General features: G+C 39.0%; 1 protein-coding gene across 2 annotated transcripts in view; it reads left to right on the top strand.

Moving 5' to 3' along the window:
• The window catches only part of FIGN (fidgetin, microtubule severing factor), a gene marked incomplete at both ends in the record, with an annotated part of 134,057 nt that extends 118,129 nt beyond the window's left edge, over positions 1-15,928 (top strand). Inside the window, 2 exons of one of the 2 annotated variants that reach the window (XM_080690371.1) lie at positions 13,054-13,156; positions 13,674-15,928. In XM_080690371.1, the coding sequence (XP_080546497.1) occupies positions 13,054-13,156; positions 13,674-15,928 (2,358 nt within the window). Of the gene's footprint in view, positions 1-13,053; positions 13,157-13,673 lie in introns of those variants that run through there. The other variant, XM_080690370.1, reaches the window with a different exon arrangement.
• Between the last annotated feature and the right edge of the window lie 220 nt (positions 15,929-16,148).

Genomic DNA, 16,148 nt, shown 5'->3' on the forward strand with positions numbered 1-16,148 from the left:
GGAGGTGTAGCTCAGTGGTAAAGTATGTGCTTAGCATGTACAATGTCCTGGGTCCTATCCCCAGGAACCCTTTACTTCCCCAAAAATAAACCCATTAGAATATGTTTCAGAGGTACAAATTATTAATAATGAGGTTGGTATAGAGTATTGGGGAGATAAAAGCTATTTTAATAACTTTCTCTTTTTTTCCTGTCATTTTTTCACCTGTTTTCTCCATTTACTTCACAACTACAGACACACACACACACACACACACACACCTATACTTGATAGTTTTTGTGTGTGCACAGCTCAGTTGTGTTAACTCTATAGTTCAAGATACATTTTGGCTTTCTTTTTATATAGGAAGTTTCTATGCTACGAATAATATGACACCCAGTTTGAAGAAGTAGCAGATTTGGTTTATTTACTCTTTTTTTTTTTTTTTTTTTTTTTTGGTGGTACTGGGGTTCCTGGAAGCCCTTCTATCTCCGGGCTACACTCCCAGACCTATTTTTACATTTTTATTTGGAAACAGGGTCTCCTAAGCCAGTGCCCGCGGCTGGCTTGGAACCTGCGTGATCCTCCTGTCTCTGCCTCCCAAGCGCGGGGATTACAAGCGTGCGCCACCACGCCCGGCGGTTTATTTACTCTTTAAAGAAAAATAAGCAGGGCATGGTGGCACACACTTGTAATTACAGATGCTTTTAATCCCAGCATTTGGGAGGCTAAGACAGGAGGATCATGGCTCAGGGACAGCCTCAGCTACTTGGTGAAGCCCTTTGCAACTCAGCGAGACCCTGTTTCAAAATAAAGAATAAAAAAATAGGGCTGGGGGTGTAGCTTGGAGGTAGAATGCTTCTAAGTTCCGTCCTCAGTACCACACACACAAAAAAAGTAGATTTTTTATTGTTGCATTGTAATTCTATATCATAACGAGGTTGAGAGTGATAGAGCACACATGCACACTGGTTGGTGTGCTTCCCTCTGGATCCCACTCCCTTCCCTTCCCTTCCCTTCCCCGGACATGTTATTGAGATTGGTATTGTTAAAATTGTACATAGCAGCTGAACTGTTTTCTTGATCAAGTCTCCTTTCCCCAATTACCAACCTCTGACTGTCTCCGTCCCTCCACTGGAACTTCTCCTTTATCTTGACATAAGCAACTTAAATTAGCAGATTTAAAAGTAAGTTTATTTCAAACAATCTCCCCATTTTAATATGTAACTGGATTGAGGAAGGGGGAGGGAATGGGATGGGGGTTGGATGAGGGCTAATTGGATGATGTGTGCTTGTATATCCTCTCAAGTCTTGTATTCCAATGTGATGTATGATTACAATGCACCAATAAAAAAATAAAAAAATAAAAAATAAACCATCCCAGAGGGGGGAAAATAAATAAATATAATAAATAAAATGTAACTGAAAAATATTTCCCTTTTTCATAAGATGATTAGTAAACATTGAATTATCCATAGGGAGGGAGTCATTAAAAGAGTTTATAATCATCAATAAGAAATATAAAATTTTAGAGTGGTTGAGCATATAGACAAAGGAGTTTGCATATTAAGTATAGAGAATATAGAGAAGTAACATCCTTATAGCTTTAACTCTGCTAAAATCAATATTGAGAAAAAATTTATTTTTAACTGCTCTATTAGAGACAAATTAAGCCAAGTTTATTTACAGCAGAGGAGAATTGGATTGGAATTATAAACAAAAGGAGATCTGTGTTTCATGTTTTTAATGTACATAGAGCTGGATCAACCACTTCAATTTAGTCAAAGCTGATACATTTTTTAAAACATAATGGTATTGTCCATCATAACAGTAGACGAAATTGTGCAGTTAATTATTGTCAAAAGAACACAAAATGGGATTGGGAAAAAACAATGTCTTTACTTGTGTTCCCTCCCACTGGAGCATATTCCCATGGGTAGCATTGCTGGGCACCTCCTCCAGGACAGGAAATGCCACTTCCTTTGAAGAGACTGTATCCTCTTTGCTTCTGCCTGATTATGCAGCATTCTTTGTTTTTACAAATGAAAAAGCCCAAAGCACTAATGACTGGACTGCCATTCACATTGCACTTTAACAATGTTCTGTTTATCTGGAAATCAGAGCATCCCAATTATAGGTGGCGCTCAGGTTTATTTCACCAGCCTGTGTTATGGGGCAGGGTAGGGAGAATGGAAAGGTAATAAAACTGCTGCTGCCGCCGCTGCTGCTGCTGCTGCTGCTGCTGCTGCTGCTGCTGCTGCTGCTGCTGCTGCTAAGAGCTCTTCACTTTTCATCCTGGACTAGGCTGGTTGTATTCTAAAACAGTTTTTCTTCATAGGTCCTCTTATATGGAAGAAACAACACTAAACCTACCCAAACACATTTCGTATGTAGCTTTTCCCACTGCCTTCAGATCAAAGTTATTTTCTTCAGGCTGGACTAAATTATATACAGGTCCCAGGAGTGAAGGACACTGAATTAACGCACTATGTCACCCAGCCCTGACTAGAGTGTATTTTTTTCAAAGTCCAAGACACCCTTTCGCTATTGCATTAAAAATTAATGCATAAATTGCCAAAAAGAGAAGCATGCATACATAGCCTAAACAAATTTTGTCTGCATTTTGCACACTTTAGAGTCACCTAAAGCAGAGATTTTAAGGAGGTTGGTTGAAGTGTTGTATACTTAATATGCAAACTCCTTTGTCTAATTATATTCGAGAGCCTCACTCTTAAATAAGCAGTTTTGTGTAAACCGTCTTTTTAGAATAAGGTTCCAGAAAAACAGAGAAAAAAGGACGAGTGCAATTCCATTTTGCACATGGTTGTGGAGTTTGGAAGTTTCTGCATTTGTTTACTGACCCTTGTCAGCTAGGTGTGTTGGGCAAAAAATGAACAGAGCTTAATTTAAATATAACTAAACAGAGCTTTCCATTTAGATACTTAAAAACAGAATATATTCATATGAGCAACTATTCACAAATAGGTTTGCACATATTATGCTTAATGTAATATTTGAGAATTGTAACTAAGAAATAAAGCAGCCAAGCCATAATTCAAGGCTATACCATGCCTAGTTTGTATTCATTAAATGTGCAAAAATCTGTTATATGTTATACTCTATATACTATACTCTATATAGTATCTTCTGAATCAATTGTGATATCCTCAGACTTTTAGGATGATGGTCAATATTATCTCTGCAAATTTTTTTTTTTTTTTAAGGATTGAAAACACTTATGAGCTGTGCAGTACTTAGGGCCTTTGGGTTTCGTTTTCTGGGTCAGCCACACAGGCTGGATATCATGAATCTAGCATGGGGCTCTCTAGTTGTGTTAACCCCATTTATCCCTGCATGATACAGCTCACCTGTTATTTACACACATAAGAAGGTTGGTCCTGCAGAACAAGGGAGTGCTCTGTTGTGACACAGAGCATACATATTCATTAGCCCTGGTCGTCCCTGTGGACATATGTGGCGTGTCCTGATGATCTTTGTATGACAAAAAGAACTGGGGGAAGGGTAGATAGTCTTAATGGATTGAAAAACATACATGAGAAAAGGGAAGAGACAGCATGAGAAATGAAAGGCCATAAATAACAACTTTAAAGGTTAACTATAAAGCACTATTTAAACTGATCCTAAATTGTGTCAAATTCAGAGAGGAAGCATAAACAATACAGTATTTGTCTCCATATGTGGAAATCAGTCTGCTTACCTCAGGTTCTTTCTCTTGGAATCGTTGATGACACCTGACACTAAGTACTAAGATTCAAAGTATGATTCGTTAGTATATTAAATCGTATGTATATTCAGTCAATGTACTCTTGTGAGTTACTTACTGCAGGATATTTGCAGTTTTTACTTGGTTTTTAGATATTGAAAAATTTTTACATGGACACTTTTTAAAAACCCATTCCCACATAACATAAATCATGTAAATTATACTTTTGAACTATCTGCATTTCCGTGGGAGTGTGGTTATATGTTCACTTATTAGTTTAAGTATTGCAAAGTCAAGGGCTCCCATGGGAAAAAAATATACATATTTGAATTATGATCATGAATTCCTTAGTTGCTTCAAATGATATGGTATACATCTAGGTCACTAATAAATATAATCTGAAAAGTGTATTTCTGAGATCAGTATAATTTGCTTTGCATTAGTGATTTGCTATTCATAAATACCAGTCAAAGATATATGTATATGTTTGTCTTAAAAATATTTAAAATTTTACCAATCAGACTCATGCATTCCAAGTTTCATCCTTGGTATGAAAATATTGACAAAATGCTTGTCTTTTATTTTGGTCATGTTTTGATGAATGAATATTTTCTTATTATGGATAAAATTTCATGCGTTTTATACACTTGCCTACAAGTTAAATATAAGGACATCCCAGTCCAAGTCATGATGCTTACAAAGTTAAACACGGGCTGTTACTGAGCCTAAGGGATGACATATTGAACAAGGCCTGCTGCTTAACCAGTCGCCATTCTAACTACTTTCTGTACAAAAACAAAAACAAACAAACAAAAACACTTCTAGTATATTAAACAGCCTCCCCAAAGTTGTGCTAACATTCATCCAATTGACTTAATAGAAGATGCTTTACTCTCATTGTTTGGTTTATCAGAATGTACAGCCTAGTTGGGTATTGTGGCACATGCCTGTAATCCCATTACTTGATTGGCTGATCAACCTGTTCTTGATCACAGGTTCAAGAACAGCTTCCTCCACAATGTCGCTTAGACTCTCAACAACCTAGCAAGACTATGTTTAAAAACAGAAAATAATAAGCACTCAAGAGTGTAACTCGAGCCGGGCATGGTGGCGCACGCTTGTAATCCCAGCATTTGGGAGGCTGAGACAGGAGGATCGCGGTTCGCGGACAGCCTCAGCTACTTAGTGAGGTCCTCCGCAACTCAGTGAGACCCTGTTTCAAAATAAAGAATAAAAAATTGGGCAGGCCATGTAGCTCAGATGTCAAATGCCCCTGGGTTCATCCCCAGACCCACACACACACACAAAAGAGTGTAATTTGAAGATAGAATATTCCTAGGTTCAATCCCCAATACCACAAAAATAAAAATAAAAAAGAATCCACAGCATATTCAAAGAAGCATATTTGGAGTGCTGAAGAGGGACATATGGAAAATAGCAAGGAATATTGTCTAGAAAATTAAAGCAAAAGGTGAGAACTGAAACAGCAATTTAAGGTCAACTTTTTTTTTTTTTTTTTTTTTTGGTACTCAGGATGTGTCCCAGGGGCATTCTACCTCCAAGATACATACCTAACCCTAATATTTTTATTCTTTATTTTGAAACAGTATTACTGATTTACAAAGGGCCTCACTAAGTAGCTGAGGCTGTCTTAAAACCTCAATCCTCCTGACTCAGCCTCCCAAATGCTGGGATTACAAAATGTACTACACCTGGCTAAGGTCAACTTTTTAAAGTCTCCATTATTTATCATCCACACAGTTTTACCAGTGACACTGAATCAAGAAGAAAATTATCAGTTAATTTCCATGTGCTCTGAATAAGAGGACAGGGATGCTCTCTTATTAAGAAAAAAAAAACAGTATTAGGGAAAATTTTCATCATATCCACATTAAAAAAAATTAGAGCTTACTTGCTAGTCCTCAAGCTTGATTCTCCAGAGTGAAGTCACAACTTCAAATGCCCCCGTGATCTGGTAAATATGAAGATGCCTGATGGGCACCCTGACAGAATGGAAAGGATGTGCCCTATCCAAAGAGGGAGAAGGTCCTCAGACTCTGCCAACTGTTGCCAGGCAAGAAGGAGGCACTGGAAGATCTTATAGGATGATTTTAAAATGAGAAATATGGAAATATGAATTTTTGTATAAAGTTGACTGATTTTTTTTTAACTCTCTGCTGCCCAAACAAAATACAGTTGCAGGCTATTTGCTGCCCTCTGTTAGGTTGCAATTTCTCTAGACAAGAGAGAAGTATGAGCTGTATTTACTAAGGACCATTTAACCAGGATGCCTTCATGAGTGTTAAAAAGGGTTGTTTTATGTAAATATGGTGGGATGGGCAGAGGGGGTTGCTGCAAAATGTATTATAATTTAAAGTCTTAAAGTGTGAAAGTATGATTTAAAGCAAAAATCACTTCACAGCAATAAGTTATATATATACTCAGAATATCTTACTATGAGACATGTTTTGAGAATGCTTGATTTTAAAGCACTTAATGACTTTGTTTTTTAGTTTTGCTCTCTAAAATGTTGAGTAACAAAAACATTAAAAGTAAATAAAATATTAGGCAAACATTTTGAATATTAGACACTTTTTTGGTTAAAGAGATCATGCTTTGTATTTTGCTGAGTATGAAAAATTTGTGTTCCTTTTTTATATTCAACATTTCCACTAGTAAATTATCTTTTTAGTATAAGCGGTCCTGAAATTAAGAAAAACTGATTTCTCAAATTCTGAGAGTAATTTTACTTATTTTTCTTGTTGAGCCAGAGTTGCCTTATGTTTAGTGCACCTTTGGCTTTTTCAAACTAAAATGATAAGAATTTTGTAGCATTTCATAGTTAGAAAATATTTTCACAAATCATTATTACTTTAGGCAATTCTAGTAGCAATGTAGTAAGGTAGATGATACCACTGCCGTCCATATTCTGTAGCCCAAGAAAGGAGAGTATAACATGCTTAAGGAACTAAACCAAGATTGGAACAAGTGAGAGGGTAAACCGTGCCAGTGGTCTGCTTCCCGAGACTGGAGTGTTCATGCCCCAAACAGAATTCTAAGATTTCTTTACATTTCTTCAGTCTGTTTCTACCTCAACAATCTAGCTATGACTCCAAATATACTACACAGAATAGTATCCAACCTCCAAGATCATAGTGAATAAAATAACATGCTGAAATCCAGGCTTGCTAGATGGGACTAGATCGTTTTAAAGTTCTCTTAATGCTCCAAATCAAAGAGTGTAACATATATTTATTTATTTGTTTGTTTGTTTGTTTGTTTATGATACTGGAGACTGAATCCAGAGGCCTATATTCTACTCTGAGCTATACTCCCAAATCTTTTTTTTATTATTATTTATTTTGAAACAGAGTGTTAACTAAATTGCTGAAGCTGGCCTCCAACCCATGATCCTCCTGTCTCAGCCTCCTAAGTATTGGGATTACAGTTGTGTGCCATTCCCAGCATGAGAGCATAATTTTAGAAAATTTAGAGTGTGGTCAGGTGTGGTGACACACGCTTGTAATCCCAGTACTTGGGAAGCTGAGAAAAGAGGATTGCAAGTTCACAGAGAGCCTCAGCAACTTAGGCCCTGTGCAACTTAGCAAGACACTGTTTCAAAATAAATAAAACAGGGCTGGAAGTATAGCTCAGAGGTTCAATCCCCAATATTACAAAAAATAAAAAATAAAAGAAAGTTTAGAGTGTGAAATTAGGAAGTCAGGAAGCTTAAAAGCTTTCAGCACCTTGCACCCTTCCCCCCCAAAAAATATTCCTTGATTTAACTTTTTAGCATGGACTCCCAAAGCTTTGTCTATAGATGGCCTTTAATTTGTTGTCTAAATAAATTTGAGGTTTCCTCTATCGCGTTCAGGTTAGAAAAGACTTCTACTTTCAGAATACTGATGATGAAACTAAATTCAATAGATTAAAGGGAAAATGCAATTTCGGGGCTTCTTTCCCTCCGTTTTCCCTTATGACTTATTGTGGAGGGTTTTTTTTTTTTCCAATTTAGTAGCATATTGCAAGTCTAGGAATTATCAGAAAATGGACTGAGGAGGTTTTCAGATCGAGTGGGTTAGTGCAGGTCGTACTACACACTGCTGTGTTGGGCTCTCAGGTGAGTAGGCAGGAAGAAAAGTCTTCACAGCCAGCACTAAAGCCTCATGTGCTCTTCACCTCTTGAGGACTAACAAGTCGATACTGCCTGGGACCAGTTCTTGAAACCTTGAGGTCTGTCTGCAGCCCCTCTCTCCAAAGATCCTTTGGTGCATAAACCTGAGGCAAATGAGTTTTCTGTTCTCTCCCTGAAATTTTAAATGCTCTCTGTGTTCGTCATGCCATTTTCTACCTCTGATATGATGAGTTCATTGCACTAGTAAATGGAGGAGACTCTACCCTATTATAATTACTTTGCTGTATTTACTCCAGTTTTGATGGTTTTCCAGAGGAAAAAAAAAAAACCCTGCTAAATACTGTTTTAAATTTTTAAATATTAAAAAATAGTAATGAGAAGTGCAGAGTTGTAATAGCCCAAAGGAATGCAGTGGTAGGTGCAGGGATGCTGCTGAGCAGCCCGTGAGTGGCGTGCAGGTGTCCTGGAGCAGGCAGCCCGCCTTGCCTGCAGGTGTTCGCCTCAGGTCTCTGCCCCTAGGAAGTCTGAGGAAATCTACAAATGAGGGCAGAGTTCCTCAGAGACAAAACTACCCTCTGGGAACATGGTAGAAGAGGGCCACGTTTTCAGACCCGAGGAACTATTGAATAGCATATGTGAATTAGGGGTGGGCACAGGCTAGTGAGCGACTCAGATTAATATTTTCAGCAATATGTGCTAAAACTGGATTCTAGCAGACCCAGCGTCTGTTTTCTAATGTCCTCCCATTCTTCAAGTTGCTTTTTACCCCTCATTTTTCTGTAAAACTATTTCCCTATTACTGTGAAGCTGTGATATTTTTTTGAAGACATTACAATTGTTTTGTATCAAAACTAGTAAAAAAAAAAAGTAAAGTGATAAAGCAATAATACATCAGTAATTAAAACTAAGCTCTAAAATGGTCAGGAATGATAAGAATGGAAAATGTTATAGAAAACTCCCAGTTATTTGGGAAATATGTTTGCTCATTTATGTGTACATAAATTCATACTATGACAAAATAAAAACAAAATACTGAGATCCAACACTGTAGCGCATGCCTTCTCTATTTAACACTTCCGATAAATTATCTTAAAAGCAGTTTTCTATTATGCTACCTATTTTGGAAACAAACACATTGCATTGTAAAATTTGCCAGCTATCTGAAGAATATTTTTATCCTTTCAAAAATAAAATTTGATGTTTTGGAACGATTCATCAGTTATCTTTAAGAACAGTTTTTCTGAGTTTCTCCTGTTTTCTAAATTTTGACGGTATCTATTTAAGCAATTTTCAGATGATAATGGAAGTTATTCTGGAGTCACTGTCAAAATAGTGTCATTTCTGAGATTTTTTTTCTTCTTATTCTGAGGAAAAATATTGTAAAACCAAAGGTGGCGTTGTTTGTTATTGTTGTTGTTGTACATAGTAGTGGTAGTTTGTTTGGTCAACTGGGGATTGAACCCAGAGGGATTCTGCCTTAGAGTTACACTGCCAGACTTTTTATTTATTAATTTTTTTAATTTTAAAATAGGGCTGGATGTGGTGGCGCACGCTTGTAATCCCAACATTTTGGGAGACTGAGACAGGAGGATCCGGGTTCTTGGCCTGCCTCAGCTACTTAGTGAGGCCCTTTGCAACTCAGTGAGACCCTGTTTCAAAATAAAAAATAGGGCAGGGGGTGTAGCTTGGAGGTAGAATGCCCCTGGGTTCCACCCCCCGTAACCGCAAAAATTTAAATAAATAAATAAATAATAGGATCTCACTAGATTGCTAGGCTTTCCCTAAATTGCTGAGGCTGACCTTGAACATGTGATCCTATTGTCTCACCCAATCAAGTATTCGGACTTCAGCCGTGTGCCGGCGAGGTGAAAGCTGTTTTTAAAACCTGTCTCATGTGTTGGGTGCCACATGACACAAGTGTGCTGCTCTTCACAGATAACAGCATCACAATCAAACAGAGCATGATGATTTTGTTCAAAGAACATTTGGCTCCTCACTTCTCTTCCATTTCACATCAAAGATAGCACTACCAACCAACAGAACAACAATAAAAAACAAAAGCAAGCTTGGTATTACTTCCAGTTACTGTTAAAACTCAAGAAAGCAATGCACAGTCTCTTTATGATTCCAAGGCCAGTACAATCTCCTGAACATGGATTTCTTCAGATCTCATTAATATTAAGAATGAATTTATGGTTAACTATTAGCTTATGCTTTCAAATAGTAGTAATGATTTCAAACACTATATAAATCCTCATGTTCTAGGGGAGGTGAGCAAGTCTGTTCCCTTAAGGTTAATCAAAACTCAGTCTTGCCTTTTGTATCCTTGCTAAGGTTATTTTTACTTAGTTTGCGTCAATAAATAAACTCTCAACTATCTTGGTAAGCATATTTACAAGTAGCATGAGAATTCAAAGGCAGTAGTGTATACAGTAATTGTTCCAAATAAATAATTTTTATATATAGGATTTTTACTTAATTTAAGATGAAACAGAAATCTTACAAAACTTAGTTTTGCCCGAGTTAAACTATGCAGTGAAAATGGACAGTCTGATTTATTTAAACTACATATGCATGTCTTTTACAGTGATTACAACTTGATAAAGTTATTTTTTTTATTTTTGTAAGTTGTTCATAAGAAAATATGATTTAAGCCAGTGTAGGTAGGTGGAGAGATTCCATCTCACACTTTTAAAAATGTATACACTATAAACATGGCACTATGATGTGAGACAATAATGCACCAGTAAAAATATAAAATAAATATATATACACTATAAATCTGAAGCATCCTAATTTTGTTTAAAGGAATTATTTTATCATGTTGTTGACTGATGCCAACAATATTTAGCTCAGCTATCTGAAAGAAAACCACGCCTTTTAACTTTTGTGTGTTTCTGTGTGTTCCTTAGTGTGTCTATGTGTGTGTTATAATAAATTACATTGCCTGCAACTTCTAAATTATTTTCTGAGCCCATTCTTCAAGATACTTATTCACATGTTTCTTCTGTACCAATGTCATAAAATGTCCAATTATATAGCATACGTGAGTACTTATTTCCTCTATTCAATATTTTGATAATATTTAAAGAAAAAATCCTAATAGAAATTCCCTAGAAATAATTTACAGGACTAATGAATTTATAGGTCTTTTAGACAGTTCTACATTACAGTCACATTAATATTCTCTCTTTTTTATAAAGCTTGAAATAAATCCCATGACACTAGAAGAATTTAGATACTGATTACTTGTGATTGGTTCCTGGTGATTTGCTCTTAATAATTTCCAGTTGAATTTAATGAAAGTGTGATTCCTGAAATGCTGCTTCATTAAAATTGCATCTTTTCCCCTTTAAGTGTGGTTTCAGTCATTTCACCCATTTTGCGGTGTGTTTTCCTCCCCCTTGGAAAGTAATGATTGAGAAAGCAGAAACAATTAAGAATATCACTTTAGTTCTTCCTAGAACTCACCTCCCAAGTTTCTCTGAGTGAAATGATGCAAGTTGTACTTCATCAAGACTTACAATACTATTTTCCAATTTGGTAAAAATAATTCTAAAATATATCCAGTTTAACATAGAAATATATAAAGATTTGGGGTAGCTAAAAAAAAGCGAGTAAAGAATCTGTTGCATATACAAGAGAAGTAAAGTCTTAGTATTCTTACTAAATACACACGCGCGCGCGCACACACACACACTGATTAAGTTACACCGTACAGCATTCAGATTTAATTTAACTGAGTTGGTGATTTGCAAATGAATATCTACATGGATCCTTTTTAAAAATCCAAATGCAAATGAGTACAACTGCAGTAAAATATATTTGCAAATGAATCCTGTTGCTTTATTCATTTATTGTGTAATTACTGCAATCCTTCCCACCTTGTTTTCAGTATTTCTTAATCATTAAGTCGGAAGCATGACAGCAGTGCCAGCCCTGGCATGATTCTCTTTGACTAAAACCTTGTAAATTAACACAATTAGCACAGCATCATCCTGCTAATTAACTTCCAGTGTCTGGTGCAGTGGTTTTGCAAACAAGGAAGAGGGAGTCAGAAGGGAATCAACATGCCATTCTGTTACCAAACTGTGTGCTGCGTTCAGTTCGGCTCAGTGAGTCAAAGCTGGCCATGTCAGAAGCCAGAGTCAGGCAATGAAGAGCTAAAGGGGTTGGGGGAGGAGAACAGAAGGTGGTAGAAGCTGTCAAAATAGACTGGTAATTCAGAAGGGAGCCGATGCCACAGATGCCTCATTTAGACCAGGCTTCCTTCTTATCAAGGAATCTCTGCCAGAGGGCACAAGACAGTTTGCAAAATTCACTTTGGGTAATACAAAAGAGATTAAGGAGCCCTAATATAGCTGTACCAGAATAGGAAGCGTTCCAACCAGGCAGAGATTAGAGTAGGGTGAGCCAGCTTTGGGAGGTAGAACAGGGTTCCAGTCCCCCTCTGTCCTAACTACATCGGAGAGCTTGAGGACTGCATCCCTGTGGGCTATGCTTTTCTAACTTAGAAGCTACCTTATTTAAATCCAAGCTATTCTCTGATTCTAACTGCTTACTGTGTTTTCAATGAGAGAACACTTCTTTATGGCTTGCTAAATGGCCGCCTTGCTTCAATTAATAATGTAGCAGATGATAGAATCACCTGTATAATCTCCTTATCTAGCAGCATTCTTTGGGTTTCTGCCACACACACACCTTTCTATGGAAATGTAAAGGGTGAGAAACCAGAATCTTTCTATTTTTATCTTCCCTTTCACCTATGTTTCCTTTCTCTCGCTCTAATATATATATATATATATATATATATATATATATATATGCATATATACATATATTATACTCATATATATACATACAAACGTATGCATATATATACACATGTTGTATATATGTATATACATGCATATACACATAGGTATGTAGAGAGAGAGAGAGAGATACATTCTCCCCTCCCCTTATAGAACCTTGGAGCCTATAAAGAAGAGGATTATAAGAGAAGGAGGGAGAACAGTAGAAGACCTACAAACAAGTGATGCTTGTTTTTTTTTTTTTTTTTCAGAGACTCAACAGAACTGAGAGGCAGAAAGGAGCCAGTTGTAATTCATACCGAGTTGTAGGCTTTGTGTGATGAAAGCGATGGAGCGCTGCCTGGGAGATTGCTTTGCTGCACTCCACGAAGCAGATTTGAAACTGTTGTGGGCCACTTTAGATGAGAGTTGGATTATGGAATGACCTGCTATGTCTGTGTCATATTGTTCTGCGCAGGGAGCATTATACTGTGCTAACTAGGTGTTCAGTACCAAATAAGAGAGGTATCCTAGATGTGATCTGTCAGCTGTGTCTCATTTTTATATTGTTAAAATATAAAACAGAAACAGTGATGTGAAGAGACAGAACAGCTAGATATTGTACATGTTAATACTATCACATGCCCGATATTTAAAAGCTATGCATATTTTATCGTAAAAACTTATGATTGAATTTTAATGTGATAGGGATGTGTGTGTACATATATATATTTTTTATATATACATGTGTGTATTTATATAATGTTGTATAATAGGTAGACAGATGGGCTTCGCAGAAATGGATTTGCTCATTACTTTTAACATGGGGAAAATGGGTCTTTTGCAGTTTTAAATTCAGTTTACTTTTCATACAGGGCAAATATTTAGTTGATTGTGAAGGGTTCAGAATAGACATTATATACTGGGGAGTCTTTATAGTGTAAATATCATTGATAGAAGAATATAGGTATAAATAAGCCATTGGGGGAAAGCTTTGTTCTGATGAATAAGTAAATTAACTGTTTCCCCCCAAAATTCATAGGCTTGAAGATGCAGTGGACGCCGGAGCATGCCCAGTGGCCAGAACAGCACTTTGACATCACCTCCACCACGCGGTCTCCTGCTCACAAAGTGGAAGCCTACAGAGGTCATTTGCAGCGCACCTATCAGTACGCCTGGGCGAACGATGACATATCTGCTCTGACTGCATCCAACCTTCTAAAAAAATATGCAGAGAAGTATTCTGGCATTTTGGAAGGTCCTGTGGACCGGCCTGTACTCAGCAACTATTCAGATGCACCATCGGGACTAGTGAACGGTCGGAAAAACGAAAGCGAACCCTGGCAGCCTTCCTTGAATTCTGAAGCCGTGTATCCCATGAACTGTGTTCCAGATGTGATCTCCGCCAGCAAAGCTGGAGTCAGCTCAGCCCTCCCGCCAGCAGATGTCTCTGCAAGTATAGGGAGCTCTCCTGGGGTAGCCAGCAACCTGACCGAACCCAGTTATTCAAGTAGTACCTGTGGAAGTCACACTGTACCTAGTCTTCATGCAGGGCTCCCGTCTCAGGAATATGCCCCGGGATACAACGGATCATATTTGCATTCGACTTACAGTAGCCAGACAGCACCTGCACTTCCATCCCCTCATCCGTCTCCTTTGCATAGCTCTGGGCTCCTGCAGCCACCGCCACCACCTCCCCCACCACCAGCCCTGGTCCCAGGCTACAATGGGACTTCCAACCTCCCCGGTTATAGCTACCCTTCTGCTAGCTATCCTCCTCAGACTGCTGTGGGGTCTGGGTACAGCCCTGGGGGTGCGCCCCCTCCTCCTTCAGCGTACCTGCCTTCAGGAATCCCAGCTCCCACCCCACTGCCCCCCACCACTGTCCCCAGCTACACCTACCAGGGTCATGGTTTGACGCCAATTGCACCCTCAGCACTGACAAACAGTTCGGCAAGTTCCCTCAAAAGGAAAGCTTTCTACATGGCAGGGCAAGGCGATATGGACTCCAGTTATGGAAATTACAGCTATGGCCAACAGAGATCCACGCAGAGTCCCATGTACAGAATGCCCGACAATGGCATTTCAAACACAAATCGGGGGAATGGCTTTGACAGAAGTGCTGAAACATCATCCTTAGCATTTAAGCCAACGAAGCAGCTAATGTCCTCCGAACAGCAGAGGAAATTCAGCAGCCAGTCCAGTAGAGCTCTGACCCCTCCTTCCTACAGTACTGCTAAAAATTCATTGGGATCAAGATCCAGCGAATCCTTTGGGAAGTACACGTCGCCCGTCATGAGTGAGCCGGGGGAGGAGCACCGGCAGCTCCTCTCCCACCCAATGCAAGGGCCTGGACTCCGCGCAGCTACCTCATCCAACCACGCTGTGGACGAGCAACTGAAGAACACGGACACGCACCTCATTGACCTGGTAACCAACGAGATCATCACCCAAGGCCCTCCGGTGGACTGGAATGACATTGCTGGTCTCGACCTGGTGAAGGCTGTCATTAAAGAGGAGGTTTTATGGCCAGTGTTGAGGTCAGATGCATTCAGCGGACTGACGGCCTTACCTAGGAGCATCCTTTTATTTGGACCTCGGGGAACAGGCAAAACGTTACTGGGCAGGTGCATTGCTAGTCAGCTGGGGGCCACATTTTTCAAAATTGCAGGTTCTGGACTAGTCGCCAAGTGGTTAGGGGAAGCGGAGAAAATCATCCACGCCTCTTTTCTCGTGGCCAGGTGTCGCCAGCCCTCGGTGATTTTTGTCAGTGACATTGACCTGCTGCTCTCTCCTCAAGTGAGCGAGGAGCACAGTCCGGTCAGTCGGATGAGAACCGAATTCCTGATGCAGCTGGACACTGTACTAACTTCGGCTGAGGACCAAATCGTAGTAATTTGTGCCACCAGTAAACCAGAAGAAATAGATGAATCTCTTCGTAGGTACTTCATGAAACGACTTTTAATCCCACTTCCCGACAGCACAGCGAGGCACCAGATAATAGTACAACTGCTCTCACAGCACAATTACTGTCTCAATGACAAGGAGTTTGCACTGCTCGTCCAGCGCACAGAAGGCTTTTCTGGACTAGACGTGGCTCATTTGTGTCAGGAAGCAGCGGTGGGGCCCCTCCACGCCATGCCAGCCACGGACCTTTCAGCCATTATGCCCAGCCAGTTGAGGCCCATTACATATCAAGACTTTGAAAACGCTTTCTGCAAGATTCAGCCTAGCATATCTCAGAAAGAGCTTGATATGTATGTTGAATGGAACAAAATGTTCGGTTGCAGTCAGTGATAGCATCTGAAAAAAATGCAATGAATGTTGGCACACACACACACATCAAACCTGCTACATAGGGAATAGAGCCCCTTTCCAGTAGTGTTCAAATCAGGAAAGGGTACTGGGGGGAAGACGACAATTTAGTTGCATCTTTAGAGTCAGGGTAGATTTGGAGGAAACGTGGATCAAAGAAGAGCTTCTGATGTGAAAGCCCCAGACGACAGGAAGCATACGC

This window comes from Muscardinus avellanarius (assembly GCF_963383645.1).
Source record: "Muscardinus avellanarius genome assembly, chromosome: 2".
NCBI classification, from domain to species: Eukaryota; Metazoa; Chordata; class Mammalia; order Rodentia; family Gliridae; genus Muscardinus; species Muscardinus avellanarius.